General features: G+C 44.9%; 1 protein-coding gene across 1 annotated transcript in view; it reads right to left on the reverse strand.

Annotated features, from left to right (window-relative positions):
* The window catches only part of EPG5 (ectopic P-granules 5 autophagy tethering factor), a 108,725-nt gene that overhangs the window by 29,013 nt on the left and 55,354 nt on the right, over window positions 1-24,358 (reverse strand). The window contains exons 26-34 of the mRNA XM_066602607.1: window positions 24,074-24,248; window positions 12,881-13,043; window positions 8,800-8,942; window positions 8,453-8,609; window positions 6,613-6,807; window positions 4,969-5,182; window positions 2,767-2,927; window positions 2,391-2,598; window positions 598-673 (exon numbers count right to left, since the gene is read on the reverse strand). Coding sequence (XP_066458704.1) covers window positions 598-673; window positions 2,391-2,598; window positions 2,767-2,927; window positions 4,969-5,182; window positions 6,613-6,807; window positions 8,453-8,609; window positions 8,800-8,942; window positions 12,881-13,043; window positions 24,074-24,248 — 1,492 coding nt within the window. The remainder of the gene's footprint in view (window positions 1-597; window positions 674-2,390; window positions 2,599-2,766; window positions 2,928-4,968; window positions 5,183-6,612; window positions 6,808-8,452; window positions 8,610-8,799; window positions 8,943-12,880; window positions 13,044-24,073; window positions 24,249-24,358) is intronic.

A 24,358-nucleotide genomic window follows, 5' to 3' on the forward strand; every position in this document is an offset into this window, starting at 1 on the left:
CAATTTGCTAACTACCTAATACACACTATGCACTGCTCTCTGATTGGCCAGTACTGATCACATGAGCAGTTCTGGCCAATCAGAATGCAGATATAGTGTATTAACAGTCTAATACTACCAATGCACTGTGAAGATTGCATCGGCCATCTTCGAAAGTTGAAAACAAGACCCAGAACTAGGGGATCAAAGGGACAGCAGAGAAGAACAACTGCAGGTACTATACCAACTCCCTCCTCCAGTCCCAGAACAGAATTTTGCCCGGAAATCAGAGGGTCAATGTAACAGTTGAATGACTTAGAGAACCTTCTTCATCAGATGTCAATATTGCAAGAGTGACCTCACCTAACCCTGATCACGTCGGGTCCCTTAGTGCCTCCCTTCTATTTTGTCTATTTAAATGAAACAGCCTTTGTGATGAAGGTGCCCGTAAGACGCTGAAATGCGTAACATGTCTGAATAAAATCTGTGCTTTTCATCACTCACCTTCCATCAGTAGCACCGGCCAACTCCTACTTTTCTTCTCCAATTACCGTTATGATAAGAGTCACATGTAATTCTGACTTCCTTTTCAGGAAAAGAATTGCACCCCCGTCCTACCTGTTATCATCTTTATCAAGGACCATTATCCACGGATTAAAGAGCTCTGTGACCAGCGAATGTAGAGACTTCAGGGCTAAAGGAAGAGGGGAAGACGAGAAGATCTGGTTTCAGTTAAATATGCAATTAAGACACATCAATGTTAGTGATCGTCCTGTTATTGTCACGGAACCGTGTCGGGGTCGGGGAACAGTGGTCTTATCGCATAGACAGACTGGCCGCTTTTGGTCCAGTTCGTCCGTCAATTTAAGGTTTGTGTTCCTGGGGTTTCTCTTTGCTTTAGGCGTTTTGCGATATCATAGCATTAAAAAAACGCTAGTGGGTAAAAGCCCTTGGTTTGTATTCCCTTAGTGTTTTCCCTGTCTAGAGTCGCAGTTTGCTTCCCGTGTGAAGATAGCCTCGCGTTTGTCCTGGACGAAGTGCGTTTTGTATTCAGGGTGAACGCGACAGTTATCTTCCAGTGATAAATGCTACTGCGAACCTCCAGACACCCCTTACCCCTGTGCTGCTACCAGTGCCATACTGTACATCAGAATGTAAGAGCAGATGTGCAACCAGCGCTTCTGCTTCACTATGGTGACTGCACTGAATCTACACAAACCCATACAATTTCAGCATGGTCATCTGTGAAAGCTATTAGGTCGCTTCCTCTTCTCACATTGATATGGGACATATCGTAACTTAACAGGTGATCCCAACTGATTGCTGCGATCCCTGCAGCAGGTCCCACAACGGTGCGGAGTAGCTTTAAAGGGGTTGTGTCATTACAAGAAAAAAAAATTAATCAACAGCTGGGCATGAGAAAAAATTAACTATACTCACCTGTCCTCGGTCTCTGGTACCCAGCTGAGTGGCTTGGATGGTCTCCAGATGTCAGGTGACCGCTGTGGCAAATCAGAGATACTGTCAACACCATGAATTCATGACATCATGGCATCCAGGATGTAAGCCCTGATGCCAGGAATTCAGATGGTGATGCTGTGGCCTCTGCTTGCATGCTATCTCCCGGCGGTTGTCCGTATGGAGCCATGGGAGTCACTCAGCTGTGCCCCAGGCGAGTATGCTTCCTTTTTTTATTTTATCTCATGCTCAGTTTTTTTTTCTTGTAACACAACACCTTGAGGCCTAATGTCCACAGGCACGAGCGGTTACCACGTGTGGATAAAGCAACGAAGTGGACGAAATTTGCAAAAATCTCATCCACACGCTGCGGAGAAGCCGTTGCGGCCAAGCGGCGATGAAACTGGCATGCCGCTTGGAATTCAAAGCTGCGGCATGTCAGTTATATCGCCATCTCCGCTGCGGCCTCTCTCCTCTCTATGGGGAGAGATGGCGCGAGTTTTGCATTTCTGCTGCGGAAATCTCACAGTATTTCCGTGTGGTCCTTCCGCGAGATTTACGGCCCTTGTGAACCCAGCCTTAAGCTGTCCATATATCATTAATAGCTGTGGGCAGCCAAGCGTTTTCCATGGAGAAAGCTGCAGTCAGACACATGTGACAGGGGCTTATCTCCAGGATAAAGGAAGAGGAATAGGAGTTGAAATTCAGGTCGCCTGTTCCTTCTTTTCACCAACATCACATATTGGTAGAAAGAAGACCCCCATACAGAGCTGACAGTCAGCAGGTCCCGCTGAAATGATTGGGTTCAGATGACTTATCTAACGTGTATCAGGGTTTTGGCAAAGGGGGTTGTGTTCTAGGTGGAAAACTCCTTTAAGAGGTTTCATAAAATGGGATTTTCCTCATTAGTCCAAAGACTATACAACAATGCATTCATCCAACTTGTTTATTACCTGTCTGAACTGCGGGATTTCCCATTGGTTCTTGTTTGATTCTGAGAAGCTCATAGTCGATGTGACTCTTCACCAGGTATTCCAAGAAGGTCTTCACCTCAGGGATGTACGGGCTCCACTTGGACAGCAAACCAAAGCTCTGAAAGTCCGGCTTAGACTGTCGTAACTTGATGAAAAAGTCTGAAAGCCACTTAATGGTCTCAAGAACCTATGAAGAAACATGAAGGACAATTCTGCATTAAGTCTATGGAGTCTATGGGGCGTCTTCTCTCTACCTCAGATATTGGGGGTGCCTGGCATACTGCGGAGTTAATGTATCCCACCAACATTCATTTGATACATCTATAAGAATATCCGACAGCCAACAGCCTGATACCTGCTCTGCCGACAGCATCATTTTGTTAGTGCAGTTTGGAAAGATGAGGGGGTCTTTGGATTCCACGTTGGAGGTGTTTGGCAGTACTCTTGGGGTGTAACATCCCACAGACTTCAGGGATGTTTTCCAGCACTCTGGGCTTAGCAGCTGCTCTGAGGAACCTGTGAGAAACAGGGGCACACAGAAGTAAGGTCATTTGATAACTATGATGGTAAATACAGAAGAAACACATATTGCCTTCTAAGTAAGGTGCCATGTGCTGAGATGCAGTTTTTACATATCACTGTATATAGACACTGCAGTCTAAGTCTCAATAGGAGACCACTCAGTGCAACTAGACTGATGGCTTCAGGTCCTTTTACACTGGCTGCTTATTGGGCCTGAACATTAGTTCGCCTGACAATCGGGCCATGTAAAGGGACTAACGATCAGCTGATTTTTCATTAAACTGCTCGCTGATCGGCGGTATATCACCCAGTAGGAACATGGAGCTGTGCAGCCGGCCTACAGGGGACAAAAGAATACATTAGCATTCATTCATTCCCATAAGCAGATTCTCAGGGCATGTCAATGAAATGAGCACCAATAGACACACAATCGGTTCTTGTTACATTGGGACAGAAAACGCTCATCCGTAGGAGGCTTAAACATATCTTTACACTGGGTGATTATCACCCCAATAATCGCTTGAAACAGCAATTTTCGGCAATAGTTGTCCCATGTACACACAGCCACCAACAGGGCACTGAGCAAAAAAATTGCTCAATAGTAGCCAGTCGCTTAGTTTCAGCTCACTGAAAGTCAGCGACTAGCAAACAACTTCTCACTCAGTGAAAACAAAAGTTGTTCAATCTTCGAATGACTGCCTGTTTGAAGTGAATGGATGTAGGCGGCTGGAAGAGATCTGCGGTCCGCTCCGCCTGCATTCACTGAGTGACTATCGTTCTTGTGTGGAAGCACAGGACCAATAGTCGTAGGGACGGCTTCAGGCACTTATACACCCGACAGTTGCCCAGTGTAAGATACCGTTAGTTTACTTCATCTCGCTCTTCTCTTGAACTTTCTTATCAGCTAACTCATGACCACAACTAAGTTTATCTTTGCTGTGGTTATAAATTAGCAGATAAAAAATGCAGAAGAGTAGAGTACGGCTGTCTGCACAAAACCGGGTCGGACTCCACATCCAGGATCCCACAGCGGAATTTGACCCGGTGCCCCCCGTGTACCCGTTCGTCGCTTTCTATCCTTTTCTGCGAATATGCTGGCGCAGTATAGAATAGGCTGCGCCGTTCCTAGGCAATAACGAGGATCCCGCGAACTTTCCGCAATGATGAACGAGCCAACGATGTATCTGCCTGTCGAAACAAGCAGCACGTGGGAATGAGCTAACTCCGATGTCCTTTGCTCATTCTAACCATAATTTGGCTGGTCTAAAAGTATCCTTAGACTGCAGTGTTTATATACAGTGATATGTAGAAGCTGCAGAAGAGAAACCAAGCATATTTTTAATCAAACTGTTGCAAAAATTATTGTCAGCCCAAAATACATGCATTTAAGTAAACAAAAAATAATTTCAGCCCCCCCCCCCACCCTACCACATAAGTATCACTAGCCCCCCACCCACTCTACCACATAGGTGTCACTAGCCCCCCACCCACTCTACCACATAGGTGTCACTAGCCCCCCACCCACCCTACCACATAGTTGTCACTAGCCCCCCACCCACCCTACCACATAGGTGTCACTAGCCCCCCACCTACCCTACCACATAGGTGTCACTAGCCCCCCACCCACTCTACCACATAGGTGTCACTAGCCCCCCCACCCACCCTACCACATAGGTGTCACTAGCCCCCCACCCATCCTACCACATAGGTGTCACTAGCGCCCCACCTACCCTACCACATAAGTGTCACTAGCCCCCCACCCACTCTACCACATAGGTGTCACTAGCGCCCCACCCACCCTACCACATAGGTGTCGCTAGCCCCCCACCCACCCTACCACATAGGTGTCACTAGAACCCCCCACATCCTACCACATAGGTGTCGCCAGCCTTCAAGTCTGCCAAAACATATAAACTTCTTAGAAGCTGCAGTTAAAATTGCTTTCCTGGTGAATTCCATGTGCCTGAAGTCGTTCTGCTTCAACACACCCAGACATGTCATGAGCATTCACGGGGTAATAAGGAGAAATGCTTACTCTGCATCAGAAGTCTCAGGCAGTCGCTGTAATGGTCCGGGAACTGATAGCGCAGGATGGAGCTCCAGTGCTTGCAGAAAATACTGAAAGGCATCATCAGGTCCTCCTCGGGCGTCAGGCCGCAGAGCGTCAGAGCCAGGTGCACGGACTCCAGCAGCTTGCTTCGCTCAGACATGGAGGGTTTTGCAGAGTTCAACCAGTGATTCAGATCAAACTGCAAATCAACCGTACCCAGTTTATATAGTTTTCTTATGTTATTACCTTCCCACCATAAAAACATGAAAAAATATAATTGTATTTGCTACTTTGCATTCTAAAGCCCATAATATTTTATTTTTCCAACAAAGCTGCGTGAGGTCTTCTTGTTTTTGGGTTGATTTGTAGTTTTCATTGTTACTATTTTGGGCTAAATGCGACTTTTTGATCACTTTTTGTGTTTTCTGAAGGGCAGATGAACAAAAAACAGCGATTCTATACCTTCTTTTCTAATTGCACTCACCATGCGGTATAATTAATGTGTTCACTTCATTCTTATACGATTACATTGTCACCAAAGCTATAGCTTTTTTTCACTACTTTTGTACAATACAATTATTTTTTTTTTGGAACAAAAAGGATTTTATTTGTAGCATCACATTCCACAACCGATAACAGTTATTTTTTCGCTAAATGAGCTTGTGTGAGGTTTTGTTTGTTGTAGTTGGTGCCATTTTGGAGTACATTAGAGATGAGCGAGTATACTCGCTAAAGACAATTGCTCGAGCGAGCATTGCCTTTAGCGAGTACCTGCCCGCTCGAGACTGAAGGTCCGGGTGCCGGCGGCGGGCACGGAGCTGCGGGGAGGAACGGAGGGGAGATCTCTCTCTCCCTCTCCCCCCCCCCCTGCTGACAGCTGCTACTCACCGCTCCCCCGCGCCGGCACCCGAACCTTCAGTCTCGAGCGGGCAGGTACTCGCTAAAGGCAATGCTCGCTCGAGCAATTGCCTTTAGCGAGTATACTCGCTCATCTCTAGAGTACATGCAACTTTTTGATTGCTTTTTACTGTATTTTTCGAGAGGCTGGTGAATGATAAATAGCAAGTCACCATGTGGGATAACGGACATAATATGTGCATAGTACGGGTCATTACAAATGCAGTGATGTATAATAATTTTTCTTACATCTTTCTAATAAAAAAAGGCTTTTGTAGGTAAAAACATGCTTTTTAACTCTTTATGAATTCATTATATATATCATATACATGTAATAAAATAACACAACACTTTTTTGTTCCACAAGAGTCATGCAGGTGCAATTCTTTGATTGCTGGCATACTACGCTGCAGTACTTATGTAATACAGTGTAATATTCTTCTGGCTTGCATGGAAAACCCGGAGGACTTGATCAGGCCTCCAGTTGCCATGGCAACCCATTGGCATCCCGTGATTGCATTGCAGGGTGCCCATGGGCGATATCCACTTACAGAAGACAACTGATTGTGGCATGTAAGGGTTAAATGTGTGGGATCAGGGGTTTCTTTGCTTCCAGCTGTTAGCTCAGGAGACCGACTGTCCGTAGAGAACCAATCCAGGTTATTTTGAGCAGCTTAGTCTAAAGCCCTTTAGTGAGTGTCATAAGAACATTACAAGTGAGACACAACCTACCTTAGTTAGCAGCATAAAGATCACATCGCTATTGTCTTCAGAAATGGCTTCCACCACTTTTTCGTACAAATGCACGAACTCTCCAGGAGAGGCAGCAGGGGTGAAATATGGAGACAGCAGATTACACAGCCTCCTATTCCGCAGTATAGTCTGCAGTACCGGGCGACATTCTGACTGGGTTCCACTTATAAACACCTAGAACGTGAAAAAACAAAAGTCTGCATTGTGAGAAGGCAATGTACTGCCGTCTACAATGTAAAGAGAGAACAGAAGACATTGCTGGGGCTCACAATAAAGACAATCAGAATTATGTTGTAAGTATCTCTGCAGCGCTAAACACAAAAATTATTTGCTCAGGCCTCATTCACATGGGCGTATTGTCAGGCCGTATTATGAGTGTAATACAACACTAATGGTTTCTATTGTTGTATTCTCATATGTGTATTTTCTGCAGTGAAAAACATTGCAGAATGTCCTATTCTCGCCCATATTACGGACCAAATTCGGCCACGCAACTCTATGGGATGAAACCGAGACATCAATGGGTCCTTGTAACTCCCTGCCCCCCCCCAAAAACCAAAAAAAGCATACGCAGATGCATGCATTGAAAATGGTGTGATCTTAAGGCCTCGTTCACACAGGCGACAAAGTTCCGTGATTCTGATGTCTCAGGATGTGACAATGCTACAAATCGCATATATGTGATGCCCATGCTTTTCTATGGGTTTCTTCACATTTGCAATGTTTTGTAGCATGGTACATTACAAGTCAAAAAACATTGCGGGTCTTGCAATATGCACACGACCTGTGAGGTTTTATAGCCCATGCTTCCCCATAGAGCCTTCCTCTCTGTTGCATCGCATCCCACAAAAACGTGATTTTCATCAAGTTCTAAACTAAGCCCTAGCTGCAGCAAAAAAAAAATAAAAATACATCCCATTAGAAGCGCTGTCCAGCTCTGCTGCATCTTCTTCCCAGTCCCCGGCACTAGTCTTCAGCATCTCTTCTAGCTGGGGATTGAAAAATCCCTGTCTCCTAGAAGCACTGCCTCTGATTGACTAAGCATCATAGCGCTCAGCCAATCAGAGCCAGTGCTCAATAAATGGCTGTGTCTGGTTCATCAAGCACTAGCTCTGATTGGCTGAGCATCACAGCGCTTACAGGAGGCGGGGATTGTTCAATCCTTGGCCATAAGAGAGGAAGAAGAACAGTGCCAGGGACCAGGAAGAAGATGCAGCGAAGCCCTGGACAGCGCTTCTAAGGTGATGTATTTTTTTTTTTTGCTACAGCTATATTATCTCTCCACATTTTTATGTCAGTGTAGGGGACTTGAACCTGCGCTATAATGCTCAGATAACATGGTGTATTCTTTTACAGTAATATCTGTATTCTTTTACTGTAAAAGCCATAGCAGACCTGGAGGCCATTGAGAGGCCTCTGACTGTCATGGCAACCCATCGTTCCTCTGAGACTTCATGATGGGTGGACCGATGACGTCACAGAGAGAGCTTCCATCCTCTGTTAACTCCATACATGCCTCAATCTACAATGATCATGGCATGTAAGCCAATAACGAGGTGATCAGTGTTCTTGCTGATCCCCACCAATGCTGCAGGACGTCGCCTGCTCCCGCTGTAGATGGTGCTGGCTCTGCTCCTGAGGCCGTGCCATCGATATGCTGTAAATATACAGCATTTCTTGCGAACTCCTTCTCAGCCATGACGTACGTATACGTCACAGGGCAGGAAGAAATTAAAATGCAGGCGCCTCTAACACTGGGTATGAGGGGAACATTTTGTAAAGCAATTCTAGGTGTAATCTCAAATATCAAAAAACGTACCTGTCCCAATATTTCAATGCAGGAGGTGAAGAACTGGCGGGATGGAGGATGGCGCTGAGTCTCATCACACACAAATTCGACTACAGCAAAAAAGGTCCCAATTCCTATCTTCTGTATCTCAAGCGGAGACTGTACTTTATATGCATTTACAAGAGCGCTATGCGGGGGATAAAACAATTCATGAAGAAGAACAAGAACAAAATGTCTATTTCTCATGCAGCCATTAAGGTCAATAAGCTGCTGTAAAGGTTCAGAAATGTTATTGTGACAGTGAGAACATGACAAATAAAAGAAAAAAAAAGTAGATTAATAATGGACATTTCCTTCCCCGTTCTATTGTCACTTACGTAATAAAGTTCTCTAGATGGACGGCGGTTTCTATGATGCTGAGCTGGGTAGGCTTGGTGGCTTCGGCTTGTAATTGCTTCATCTCTCTCCGCAGCACATGAAGTTGTTGGCTTATGGCTTCATCCATTTGCATTCCTTCAAACTGGAGAAGACAATATTTCCGTATGTGATTATATAGAGGACGGTTGTTTATTTAGTGCTGTTCTCAAGCTCCATAACTAATTTCTGTACTCACTGCTGTTTCCTCTGCAGATGTCAACTTCAGCGCACCGATTTGCAGACGGGGAATAGATACAGAAATACAGCATCCACCGGAGGAATTCAGCTTACGGCTGGGCTCACATGGAGTGGAATTTGTGTACGGACCCTCCGCACGGACATTCTGCTGCATTTACGGTAGCAGCAAAGTGGATGAGATTTTGAAAATCCCATCCACAAGCTGCAGAAATAACCCACGTAAAACCCATGCGGAGCATGACTTGGGGCGTGGAATACAAATGTCAATTATGTCGCCGTCTGCACTGCGGAATTCACCACCTCTGTGAAGTCAGCACCCCATCTTTCAAAAAAGTTGATTTTTTTATAAGTTCTGGATGCACCCCAAAGAGTTCTAGAGTTCCCAATTAATTTTAGAAATAGTTCTAGCAAATTAGGCAAAAAAATCAACAAATGTATCTCTGCGGTGCTAACTTCCAAAAATGATATTACTAAATCAGCGAGAACTTTGTAAATATTGGTTCTAGAGCTTCGAGCATGAAGAGTTTTCTTCAGAACTCTTGAGGTGCTACCCAGAACTCTTATAAAATTGCAGGATTTCCCCAAAAATTATTTACACATAATAACTAAAATTTTTGTATCCGGCATTTGAAAATCAGCGAGAACTTTGTAAATATTGGTTCTAGAGCTTCGAGCATTAAGAGTTTTCTTCAGAACTCTTGAGGTGCTACCCAGAACTCTTATAAAATCGCGGGATTTAAAAAAAAATTATTTACACAAATCCGCAGCGGCGGCTTCTGCCGGCTTAGACGCAGCGGATTTGCCATCCCGTGTGGACGAGATTTCTGAGATTTCTCAGCTGTCATTCAGCTGAGAGCTGCCCCTGATTGGTCCCTGCGCTGAGCCAATCAGAGGCAGCACTCACTCACCCATTCATGAATGGGTGTGAGTGAGAGCTGCCTCTGATTGGTCAGGCTGTGACCAATCAGAGGCAGCTCATTCAGCAGGCGGGGATTTTAAACCCCCGCCTGCTGAATACTACTCTGAGCAGTTCAGGAGAACTGCCGGCCGGCCGCGGCTGGACTCCGTCTGCCGGGACCAGGTGAGTGTGTGTGTGTGTGTGTGTATATATATATATATATATATATATATATAAAATAGATATTTTTGTTTTTACACATTTCTGGATGAATTTCAGGGAAGGGCTTATATTTTTAAGCCCTTCCTGAAAATTCATCGTGAGATCGCCCGCAGCCCATTGCTTTCAATGAAGCCGGCTGTATTGCCAGTTCCATTGAATTCAATGCGCTGGACAGCGCTGAACTGCTACGGCCCGTTTCTATTGAAACACGGCTAGGAGCAGTTTTTTCGGGCGATTTTTCGGCCCCGGTCACGCAATTTGCGGATGCGCATCCGTCTTGCGATCCGCAAATCGCGGGGAAAAAACGCCCGTGTGACCGAAGCCTGATTTTCAAATTCCGGATCCAAAAATTTCAACGTTATGGGTAAATAATTTTTTTTTTTTTTTAAATCCCATGATTTTCTAAGAGTTCTGGGTAGCACCTCAAGAGTTCTGAAGAAAACTCTTAATGCTCGAAGCTCTAGAACCAATATTTACAAAGTTCTCGCTGATTTAGTAATATCATTTTTGAAAGTTAGCACCGCAGAGATACATTTGTTGATTTTTTTGCCTAATTTGCTAGAACTATTTCTAAAATTAATTGGGAACTCTAGAACTCTTTGGGGTGCATCCAGAACTTATAAAAAAAATCAACTTTTTTGAAAGATGGGGTGCTGACTTCACAGAGGTGAATTCACCCCCTCTCCATGAGGGGGTGAATTCTGCACAGGAATTTGCGATTAAACCCGCACCAAATGATGCGAGTCTGGAGGCAAGTATTCCACGGCTGACTCCCGCTGACATTCCATTGGAAATCAGCCCCATGTAAGCGCAGCCTAAGAGTCCGCTATTCAACATCTTTATTTTTGACTCCGGTATGCTAACATTTTATGATCTTGTAGCAAACTTAGTGCACCTTAATAGCAGGCTGCAAGTGCAGACAGCCTTGGGGTTCTCTCTAGGTTCTTAGGACTGACCGCACAGGGGTCCCCCAATTGCGGATCACGTCACCAGCGATCATTCACTGCAGTAATCAAAGGGTTCAAGGGGTTGTCCAAGTAACTTTTTAAAAAGTTAATTGCAGGTGCAGCTATGAGAAAATGAGAGATACAGCAGTACTTACCCATCCTTGGCCCCAGTGTTCCAGCACTGCAGCAGAAGTTAGATGAACACTGCCTGCTAATCAGAGGCTGCATCGTTACCTCTTTGAACTTCTCGCATCATGGCACCCAGGATGTGAGCACTGATGCCAGGAGAATGGGCGGTGACGCTACAGTTTCTGATTGGCAGGCAACAGTCACCTGACTTCCACAGCCAATAGCGAAGCTGCAGCACCGGATCCTCCGTGGCCGAGGATGGGTAAGTACTGCTGTATCTGTTATCTTCTCACAGCTACACCTGCAATTAAATTTTAAAAAGCAAACACAGACAACCCCTTTAAACCATCGCTCACTAGCGCCCCTGCTACAGGGTAGCACAGACACCCGTGGAGTGCTTATTTTACAGCACCTTAAAAACATGGCACTGTAGAACCTTGCCACTTGAACGGGTTTTCCAGGACTCTTACAATTGATGACTTATCCTCAGGATAGGTTATCAGTAGCTGGTCAGCAGGAAGCTATGTCTGTGGTACCAAACTGGGACACCGATTTCAGAAGATACCACGCTCCCTCTTTGTGTGAAATGGCCAGTGGTGCTGCGCTCACTGCAGGTTGCCATGTGGCCAGAATATTTAAGGTAAAATCATACATCATGGTAGCCACACACCCTTTTTTGACAGGGGCGCCCCACGGTAAAAAGGTTTTTCCAGGGGTGCCTCAAGGCTGAAAAGGCTGAGGAACACTGATGTAAAGGCTCAGTTACAGCAAATGTAGACGGATATGCCGCAGGATACCATACGGAACCTGTGTGACTCCCTGCCCTCCCATATCCCATCTTGTATCCAAGCTAGAGGTGGTACAACAGGGCACTACAGCATTACATGTCCCCCCATATCACATCTTGTATCCAAGCTAGAGGTGGAATAGCAGGTACTAGAGCCTCCATGTCCGCCCGTATCACATCTTGTATACAAGCTAGAGGCCGTAGAACAGGGTACTAGAGCCTCCATGCCTGCCGTATCAGATCTTGTATCTAAGGTAGAGGTGGTACAACAGGGTACTAGAGCCTCCATGCCCCCTGTATCACATCTTGTATCCAAGCTAGAGGCAGTACAATAGGGTACTAGAGCCTCCATGCCCGCCCGTATCAGATCTTGTATCCAAGCTAGAGGCGGCCCAACAGGATACTAGAGAATCCATGCCCAATTGTATCACATCTTGTATCCAAGCTAGAGGCAGTACAACAGGGTACTAGAGCCTCCCTGACCGCCCATATCACATCTTGTATCCAAGCTAGAGCTGGTACAACAGGGTACTGGAGCCTCCATGCCCACCTGTATCACATCTTATATCCAAGCTAGAGGCGGTATAACAGGATACTAGAGCCTCCATGCCCGCCCGTATCACATCTTGTATCCAAGCTAGAGGCGGTACAACAGGATACTAGAGCCTCCCTTCAGGGGTCAGTTTTCCACAATAAATGATCCTTTTGCTCTGATATTGTCATCACTTACTTCTATCAACGTTAAATCACACAGAGGAAGTTTCATGCCATCCAACAACTTCTCCTATATACACTAACTGACATGAGCGCAGGAGCATGAAGTAATGATACCGTGATACTGTACTGACACCATCCCTCACCTTGACTGTAACCACTGCAGGTCCGCTGCACGTCTTGTTTAGATTCCCCCGGCACTCCATCTTCATTTCTATCTGCTCCTCTCTATTGACATAAAGTTTTGGAATGGTATCGAGCATCTCACTGTCCAAGGCCACTTGTTGGGACTCTCGCATGGAAGCAGTTCTGCAATGAAACAAGAGTTCACAAATCCTAGACCTTTTCATCAAGGGCTAATGTGGCTACTTATATATTAGTGTGATAAATCTCAACCTTCCGTTACTGGACCCACACCACACAGACCCCGATTGTCAGATAGCCATTTATTTAAACTTTAAAGTGATTTCTACTTTTTATCATCATGTTTTTAGGTCCAAAATCTTTTACAGCTTAGTTTCTTCATTCACTGCACAGACACAGATTAAAAAGATGAAATACTGGTTTCCTGCAGTCACCACCGCATTTACTGCTTATGTGTTATGATCGGCAGGAATTCTCCTGCTGTATCATTATCTCCGGTCTTCTAAGTTTGTTCTTGGGGTGTTTTTATGAAAAGGACTCACAGCTGATCCATTAGAGTAGGTCAGCTGATGCAGCTCCGCCTCCCTTGCAGAGGAGTTCCTGATTGGTTAGACAATAATTAAATATTCCTGGCTTCTGCAGTGTGTCACTGGTTATAGTGTAAGCCTTGTATTTAAGTCCAGTATTCCTTGTTAGCATCTAGTACTTTGTTCCTAGCATAGCCTTGTGATTTCTTACATGCTTCTAGTGTTTGCTTCTAGCCTAGCTTGGTCTCTTGTCATTATAGTTTGTTTCTGTAGTTATTTCTAGTCCAGTCTTTCCTTGCAGTTTGTTTGCTTTCCCTGTTTTTATCTGCCTTGTCTTGCTTCTTGTTCAGCTCTGTTCTTTGGCTTTCTTGTGTTTGGTTCTAAAGGCTCTCCTATTGTTTGTCAGCCTTTCAGATAGGGTTTCCATTTTGAAAATCTGAAGGTTACTAAGAGACAGGGGTGCCTGGTGTTAGGGTTGGAGCCAGGGATAGATTAGGGAAAGACTTAAGGCCCATTTAAACGCAATAATTATTGTTCAAAATTCGGTCAAATGACTGCAAATGAGCAATCATCGTTGCGTGTAAATGCTGCCATCGTTCACTTTTCAGCTGAACGAGGATTTTAAGGTGAGCTTAAAATCCATTGTACAGCCGGAAAGAGATAATAAGGTTCTCAATGGGAGTCGTAGATAACATTGTATTCAGCCGACAACCCTTGCAAGAACAATGGAGCTATGCGCAAAGCTCAGACCACATGCTGGGATCTGCAAACAGCTCGCGGAGACCCTTTTACATACAAATGAAGATGATAAAGTGTTAATGGACATTAGTGTCCATTAACACTTTATTGAAAATGATCTTTAAAACTGTTACTCTTGCTTCCGGTTCCGGCCCCATGGAGTAAGGCAGCGGTGAAGCTGAGCTCCGGCGTCTCCGCTCCACAGACAAAACCCCTAACATAGCCGCTGCCCGCACCCGGCTCCAGACCCCTGCTAAAGCTGCCCAGGACACCGGAGCAGCGAAAGGGTGAGGAGAAAGCAGCGGCGATCACCAAGGCAACCAGATACACAGCTGCGCGGCAGCTCCGCTGAGCGCGCGGCCCGAGACCAAAAGGAGGGAGAGAAGCAACAGCGCCTACCTGCAGGGAGCCCACAGCGGACGCAGAAACCGGAGGAGAAGCAGAGACAGGGAGCCAGGTACCCGGGGAGACACAGCGGGGAGCCGAGCGGGAGAAGAGAGTAGACACGTGCCCCCCCCCCCATCAGGGGAGAGAGACAACAGAGGCAGCAGAAGAGAGGGAAGAAGTAAGCCTCCAAGGGAGAAGGGCAGTCCAGCTCCGGCATAGAGGAGGCAAGAGAGCAGACCTGCATATTTATAACACCTGCAAGTTGTGTGCCCCACACAGAGGGAGAAGGGGTGGTTAAGTCTGCTGACACGAAATTTGCCTCAGAACCGCTGACCTGCGGAGCCGCTGACCCGCAGAACCGCTGACCCTCAGAACCGCTGACCCTCAGAACCGCTGATCCTCAGAACCGCATACCCTCTGAACCGCATACCCTCTGAACTGCCGACCTCCAGAACCGCCGACCTCCAGAACCGCCGACCTCCAGAACCGCCGACCTCCAGAACCGCTGATCCTCAGAACCGCTGATCCTCAGAACCGCATACCCTCTGAACCGCATAACCCCAGAAGCGCACACCCCCAGAACCGCCTACCGTCAGAACCACCCACCGTCAGAACCGCCCACCGTCAGAACCGCCCACCGTCAGAAACGCCTAGCCTCAGAACCGTCTAGCCTCAGAACCGCCTAGCCTCAGAATTGTTTATCCTCAGAACCACTATCTTCAGGACTGCTTATCCTGAGAAACGTTTACTCCCAGGACTGAGTATTTAAAATCGCCGGAACCTGAAACTTCCACACTCCAGAAGACTCGTGCATCTTCAGATCTACCTATCCCCAAAACCATCCGGCAACATCGCTGCATGGAGGACTTTATAGCTAAGATGGGCCGCACTAAAGGAAAACAACTGGAGACACCCGCAAAAAACACACCTAAAGCAATGCGGGAAAAAGAAGACACCGCCAGAGAAAATCACCATCGAGCAACCAGCCCCGACATTCCAACACCAGCAGACCAAGGGACCCAGACCAAACACGACACAGCGACTATAGACTACAAAACACTGGCGACTGAGGTGGCTAAGCTCATCGGACCAGATCTACAGGAGACTTTGGCCGCCACAGTGGCGGGTTCACTAAGAGAGCTCCGAGAAACAGTGACGCAACACGGCAATCGCTTAGATGCGATAGAAAGTGAAGTGGAAACAATAACTATGGAGCACAGTGAAACTACCAAAGACATAGAAAGACTATCACGAGATAATAAGTACCTCTGGGAACGCCTGGAGGACTTGGACAACAGATCCAGGCGTAACAACCTGCGCATCATCGGAGTCCCAGAAAGCTACCTACAGAGAGACTTACGTCAACTATGCGAGACCACAATCCCAAGCATCTTGGGAATAACACAAAAATACAAGATCGAACGAGCTCATCGCCTAGGACCAGACCAACGACTATCATCCACGGCCCAAACCACAAGCACCAAAACACGTCCGAGACCCACCATAGTCAAGTACTTGGACTATACCGATAAAGCACAAATTCTGCGAAGCTTCAAAAACAGGAACAACTCACTGGAGGTGGAAGGCCATAAACTTCTAATCTTTGCTGACTACTCGGCAGAAGTACAACGCAAAAGGAAGGCATTCGCCCCGATATGCACAGAACTATACAAGAAACAACAGAAATTTGCGTTAATCTATCCAGCTATCCTGAAAGTTATCCGCACTGACGGCACCACGCTAATCTTCCACGATCCGGAAAGGGCGGAACAGGAACTACGACTGAAAAGAAACAGGAATTCACCAGAAAGACAAGGAGACCGCAGACACGCAGACGCACGCGACAACTGGCTAGAAGACACCCCGGGCCCCTCGACCTCACCATGAGACCAACGAAATAAGAGCAGATCCCTACCGGCAACCCCGCCTACACGAAGCTAGTCAACGGCGCCGTGAGTATGTAACGACATGGAAGGGACACTGGGGGGTGGGAGGAGAAAACAAGAGGACAACAAGAAAAGAAAAGAAAGAAAGACATTTTCATGTAAACTGATGGACACTTAGCATAAGACAAGAGTATATAGACTCTATTGGCATCCTCTGGAGCGGAGAAGAAATACATAATGTAAACCCAGAGTGGGACACACAGCCCCACTCAATTCCATATCGTAATCCACAAGGGAGCAGGGCAAAGAAAAGTAAGATAAAGACACCAGAGGGCGCAATACTGCGTCTCTAGTAAGATCCTGCACCTAATGCTGCTTACAAAATGGAATGAGAGGAAGTCAACTCATGCGTTCTTCCTCGGGGCATATGCTAGACATTCTATCCTAGAGGAAGTTGCATTGTAATTCCTGCTCTCTCGCCCACCATAGCACAGAGGTGCTGGGAGGTCTGAGAGAGGGGGAACAAGAATTTGTTATAGAGTTTTAGTTTAAGGTTCAAAAGTTAAATTTGTAACTACCCGCGAGTAGACCCTCAGGCGCATAGTAGAAATCTAAAACCGCAAGTGTCATGAATATAATATCCTGGAATGTCAAAGGTCTCAGGTCACCCCAGAAAAGATCAATGATACTACGCCATCTAAAACGCCTAAAAGTAGATATAGCATTACTGCAGGAAACCCACTTGAGAGAAGAGGATTATTTCCGCATGCGCAAATTATGGGTAGGTGAAGTCTATGGTTCCCCAGCATCACAGTCAAAGGCACGGGTGGTGACTCTCATCAAAAAAGGGCTAAACCTCAAGGTACAAAAACAACGGCATGACTCAGAAGGGAGGATCTCAATACTACAAACTAAGCTGGGAGCGGAGAACTTTAACATATATAACATCTACGGCCCCAACACAAGCAATAGACAATTCCTAACAGACCTCACAAGTAAGCTATTAGAAGACACGTGACAGCACAAGGTGGTAGGGGGCGATTTCAATGCCGTAACCAGAACCGAAGAAGACAGACGTACCCAAAAGACTCAAAATAAAAAGGCCAACAACCACGAATCAAATATGCGAGACTTTTTACACGACTCGGGATTAAGGGATATATGGAGAGAGCTTAATCCGGAAGGACGGGAATATACACACTTCTCCCATGCACATAATTCATGGTCCAGAATAGATTATGTACTAATATCACCACACCTAATACCAAGAATAGTCAAAATCCACTTTGGAGACATGGTGATTTCAGATCACGCGCCAGTGGTGATGTCAATACGGGAAGAAACCCTGAGAGGGGAAGACTATGTGTGGCCATTCCCATCCGTTATGTCAGATGACGAAACATTTTGCGCAATGTTAAAGGGATGGTGGCTCGAGTACACAACAGACAACGAAATACACTCAAATAACCCCCAACTATTCTGGGACGCAGCTAAGGCGGTCATACGAGGTAGAATAATTGCTTACATGTCATCACTTAAAAAAAATATTAACGACAAAGTCAGACAATTTAGTGACCAGCTACGAAGCGCATACTCACGATTCCAAGAAACACCGAATAACCAAAACAAACAAAATTGGAGTATAGCAAAGGAGTCAAATGAATCCTGGCTACATAAGAGAGAATTGCTGGCATACTCGCGCAAAGAAGCAAAGGTCTTTAAATTTGGCAACAAGGCAGGGAAACTAATGCAAACCTAGCACGAGGGCCGTACCAGACAACTAACATAACAGGGCTGAAAGATACAACCGGAAAAGTACACACGCATCCCAAAAAAATCAATCATATTTTTTACGAATTTTACTCCACCCTCTATTCACAAAGACAGATGGAACCAATTTCACAGGCGAACTCAGTCACGAATATAATCTGGCCCAAACTCTCGGAGGAACAACGCGCAATGTTAAACTCTCCAATCTCCCAAACAGAAATTAAAGATAACATCAGAGGTCTAGGAAATAACAAAGCCCCGGGACCCGATGGGTACTCGGGTGAATTCTTTAAAATACTAAAAGACGAAACCGCCCCAGTGCTTGAAAAATGATTCGACGGCTATTTGCGAGATAGCCACATTCCCCCAGATATGAACACCGCATACATCAAATTACTACCAAAACCGGGCAAAGACCCGGCCGAGGCAAAATCCTGTAGACCAATCTCTTTAATAAACACTGACTTAAAATTAATGGCCAAAATTATGGCGAACCGTCTGGCTGACATCATGCCGCACATGCTTTCACCTATGCAAACAGGATTCACGAAGGGACGCTCAGGCATTACAAACATAAGAAAGATCCTAACAATACTAGACGACATTAAAATACACCCGACAGCCCACCCCTCACCGGCCCTACTCACAATAGACGCGGAGAAAGCTTTCGACAATGTATCATGGGCCTGGCTGAGGGGAACATTGGATAAAATGGGGTTTACGGGCCCATTCTACAACTACTTATGGAAACTATACTCCTCCCCCCAGGCGCAAATCAACACCCCAGGTTTTCTATCACCAAGATTTCCCCTACAGAAAGGCACAAGACAGGGGTGCCCCCTATCGCCCCTTCTATTTAATTTGGCAATCGAACCACAAGACTACTAGAAAACAATACAGAAATCAGAGGTATAAAAATTCGGGGAAAAGAGGTAAAAACAATGCTATTCGCAGACGACATCCTGATAGCCCTAGCCCAACCAAAAACAGACTTACCACGAGTACTTGCCCAACTTGAGACCTTTGGGAAAATGTCGGGTTTTAAAATAAACACCACCAAGTGCGAAATACTAGATATATCCCCTCGGGGCTCAATCAAAGAAAAAGACCTTGAAAGATGTCCAGTAATGATAGCACAAAAACACATCAAATACCTAGGTATAAATATAGGAAAGAGACCTGAATCTCTCTATGCTCTAAATTACCCTCCAATAATAATGAAAACAATAAAAGAGCTGGACAGATGGAATAACCTCCCACTCTCCCTTTCGGGCAGATGCCACCTGGTAAAAATGATCAGTTTCCCAAGACTCCTATACCCACTACAAACAATCCCGCTTTTGCTCCAAAGCCGAGATCTGGCGAAACTACACAAAGCATTCACGGCTTTTGTGTGGTTGCGGAAAAGACCACGCATTGCCCTGAAAAAGCTAATGTTACCCAAGAATAGAGGAGGCCTAAATTTCCCTGACATCAGATTATACAATGTTGCCAGTCTTATGAGACATGCCCTGGACTGGTTGAAAGAATCCAACGAATATTCAAATCTAGCACTGGAGACAGAACTGTTCGAACCATGGAGCCTTAAAGGGGTTGTCTCGCGGCAGCAAGTGGGGTTAAGCACTTCTGTATGGCCATATTAATGCACTTTGTAATATACATCGTGCATTAATTATGAGCCATACAGAAGTTATTCACTTACCTGCTCCGTTGCTGGCGTCCCCGTCGCCATGGTGCTGTCTAACTTCAGCGTCTAATCGCCCGATTAGACACGCTTGCGCAGATGGGTCTTTTCTTCGGCTCGGCAGCAGCGGCGTTCTGGCTCCGCCCCCTTGTACGCGTCATCGCGTAGCTCAGCCCCGTCACATGTGCCGATTCCAACCAATCAGGAGGCTGGAATCGGCACACATCATGGGGCGGAGCTACGCGGTGACGCGTACAAGGGGGCGGAGCCAGAATGCCGCTGCTGCCGAGCCGAAGGGAAAAGACCCATCTGCGCAAGCGCGTCTAATCGGGCGATTAGACGCTGAAGTTAGACGGCACCATGGCGACGGGGACGCTAGCAACGGAGCAGGTAAGTGAATAACTTCTGTATGGCTCATATTTAATGCACAATGTATATTACAAAGTGCATTAATATGGCCATACAGAAGTGTATAGACCCACTTGCTATCACGGGACAACCCCTTTAATGCCCTCATACACATATCGTACACTAACCTCCCTAAGGAATGCAAACAATCTATAATGGCAAGAGACACCATAGCGGCCTGGGAGATAACCAGCAAATCGTTCAGTCTACCATTCAAAATCTCGAAACACATGGATATACGGAAACACCCGGAATTTAAAGAAGGGAGGGAAAATAAAATGTTTAAAAAATGGAGACATAGAGGAATCACAAAAGTTCAACACCTTCTTCACCCAGAAAACCCCAGGTACAGAACCTTTGAGGAACTTTGTAAGGAATACAACCTACCATCAACACACTTTCTACCCTTCGCACAAGTGCGAAATTTTCTGAAAGAAAGATTAGTAGACATTTCAAAAGAAAAAATATCTAACCCAATTGATAGAATGATAAATAACCAGACAGGCAAACAATCAATATCTAGCCTATACAACGGATTAAGAGAAGGGTCGATGAAGGATAACGACATGGGACTGTTTAAAAAATGGGTGAAAGAATTAAGTGACCCAGAAATTCCAGAAGGAATAATTAAAAGCTGGAACGCAGTAAGGCAAGCGACATCAAATGAGCGGTGGCGAGAAACGTACTTTAAATTAATACATAGAGCAATATACGGGTTTGATAAACCTCGGAACCCAAACGGCCCAGACAGAATTCAAGCATGCCCACGATGCTCCCAGGCACACTCAGATTTCCTGCATGGAATCTGGCAATGCCCTAAAATCAAGAAATTCTGGGAAGAGATCCAAAAGCTAACCAAAGACGTGGGGGGACAGAATCTACACTTAACACCGCAAACATTTATACTCCACCAATTACCAGACAGTACGAGAAGGACCAAAATGACCCATAACATCCTACTAATAAGTAAAAGATGTATTCTAAACAACTGGTTGATAGCCAGACCACCAGAAATAAAAGACGTCATACAACAGCTAACATACCTATTGAAAATGGAAAGGCTAGAGATAGAAAGGTGTGTAGAATCCCATGCAAAGAACTTTTTCAAAAAATGGAGAGAATTCATAGAAAAGTTTCTTGACTCTAACGAAATCAAAGAATGCATGTACCAATTCACCAATACGGCGTGGTACCACGAGCAAAACCACATGAACAATGGGAATTCTTAAAATCACATGACAGAATGCGGTAGGAAAATGATGCGTCCTGCGGGTCAACTCAACAAAATAATAGTTAACTGCATTTATTATGTTTTCACAGTAAAGTATTAAGATTTGGGGAGTTGAGGAGGGGGGGGGGATAAATAAAAGGGGAAAAAATAAGGCATCAAATTGTTGTGAACAGAGCGTAACAAATAGAAAATGTCAAGATGAGAAACAAGATGTATGTAAAACTGCTAACTGTCAACTTATGTTTCTACTATGTACAAAAATTGCCAATAAAAAAGAGTTATAAAAAAAAAAACTGTTAATCTTTCAGTCATTTGAAGGATTGTCTTTACATGTAAATGGGCCTTTAGGAAGACCTAGAGTTAAGGCTAGGCTTGTTAGGTTGCCATTTCTGTTCCTATCAACCATCTGCTCCATTATCTGATATCATCATCATTTGATTACCATCATCATTTTGCTCCTGTTATCTACTGGAGAATTCCCAATCTTGCATTTGTGCTTGCTATTGTATTCAACAGTCTGTTTCATAATTTGGCTCTACTGCATGTCCTGTGGATATCTAAGTATTGAGAGAAAGCATTTGTACCCAAGAAAGGCGTCTGCTATAAAATAAGTCAAGTTCTTCTTATCACTGTGGAGAACCACTTACCGTATATACCGGCGTATAAGACGACTTTTGAACCCCGAAAAATCTGCTCTGCAGTCGGGGGTCGTCTTATACGCCGGTAATTCAAAAAAAAAAAAGTGTAAAAAAAAAAATCATTACTCACCTCCCCCGGCGTTCTGTCGCGCTCCGGCAGGATGTCGCTCGCTCCTCGTCCCCGGCGCAGCGTTGCTTTCTGAATGCAGGGCTTGAAATCCCCGCTTCCAGAAAGCTAATACACACGCCGGCAGCCATGACAGCATTGAATGGCTGTGATTGGCTGAAGCCACGTGTGTTTTAGCCAATCACAGCCATTCAATGATGTCATTGAATGGCTGTAACTGGCTGCCGGCGTGTGTATTAGCTTTCTGGAAGCGGGGATTTCAAGCCCCGCATTCAGAAAGCAACGCTGCGCCGGGGACGAGGAGCGAGCGACATCCTGCCGGAGCGCGACAGAACGCCGGGAGAGGTGAGTAATGAATTTTTTTTTTCTCCACTGTATACCGGCGTATAAGGTGACAGTTGGGGGGTCGTCTTATACGCCCCGTCGCCTTATACGCCGGTATATACGGTAATAAAATAAAACGTAACTTTTATTATCAATATACGTGACAAACAAAACAAGAATAATAAAAAACACAACAATATAAGTTGTGTATATGTGCGTGATATTGTATTCGATAATATTATGCTCGCACCAAGTAGGAAGACCGTTTATGTGACTCTGTATAATTTATGTATCAAGATGACACAATATCATGTAGTCTAATATATACATATATATTATTGATGGTAAATATATATAGCTATTATGTTGATTGATATAGATGTTATATCAATAACTAGAGTCACACTAAAGTCCTAATTTTCTGAATATACACCCAAGTAACCATGCGTTATATTAGATCTTATGCGCATGGTTTTCTTCAGCAATGAGTATTTATGATGATGAAAGATGCATCTATTTTTATAAAGATTCTCTCCTCTGCCACACAAGTAGAGGTTATGTAGAATCCTTGGGTCAGTGACGCATCTCCATAAATACATTAATCATTGCATTGTGTACTTATTATTTCCCTTGAATTAAAGGTGCTTGATAATAATATTCTATAAGACACCTATTTGTATTCAGAAAGATAAAGGACATATATTAGTGGTAGATAGATGTTTTTGAAGTTATCTATCACTGAATAGAATGTTTGATAGACATTAGATTCCCATTCATTATGGTGACAAGGGGAAAATTATGTCTATCTCCAAACATATATCAGCAGAGTAATTGAATTAAATAAATAGCTATTCAATTCTCTGATTACATAGAACGGAACTCCCTATAGATATTAGATCGATATAGATCTAGCATCGATTTTTGTCTGTAGATAAATAAGTGCATTCAATTTCCAATCATGCACTTATGAAGCACACGTCTTCCTATACACATCATCCAGCTATCGGTTAGATTGAGTGTCAATCCAACTGGGTGATGGCTCATCAGGAGTTAATCTACCTAGGTGAATTGTTTAGCTGAAAGCTACAAACTGATATTAGACACACTAGGAGAAGGAAAATGTCCAGCAACGCGTTTCTACTGCATAGTATTAACTAGCAGTGTCATCAGGATGGACATAGAGCTGCAAATGCAGCCAGAGAACCATTCAGCACAGTGGCTGTCAGACAAATGAGCATAGATGGACCATTAGTGTCCAGTCAGCTAGTGGCGGTTGCGAGCAGTCAACACGTTATCTTTTGAATGTGAGTCTATACTGAGAATGTGTAGCTCTGTATCAGAAACAGGAAGCTCCGACCACAGCAAAGAAACAATAACAAATTAATCAGCACAAACTCTAGAACCTATTTATAAAAATGGTGAGAATTCACTTTAAAGAAATGCGTCAGCAGTCATTATAACACCGTGGCCCCTACTTGGCATGTTGCTGCAGAACAGTCAAATCTTTGTGCACAAGTTTCATGGCATCCTGGGTGTTGATATAACATGAAGTTGGAATGACAGGAACAGGAGGTTTCATGAGCTGCAGGGTGATGCCCGGGCACGACGCAGGGTGCTTCTTCAAGTTCTGAAGGATTCTCTCTTTAGCAGCTACAAAGACAAATGTGATAAATGTGAGAACGGTGACATTTCTGGGCTCAACATGAGGTTGTAAGCAGAAAAGGGTACAAGAGTTGATCACAGGTAATCAATGGTGCACT

The sequence above is a fragment of the Eleutherodactylus coqui genome, chromosome 5 (assembly GCF_035609145.1).
Source record: "Eleutherodactylus coqui strain aEleCoq1 chromosome 5, aEleCoq1.hap1, whole genome shotgun sequence".
NCBI lineage: Eukaryota > Metazoa > Chordata > Amphibia > Anura > Eleutherodactylidae > Eleutherodactylus > Eleutherodactylus coqui.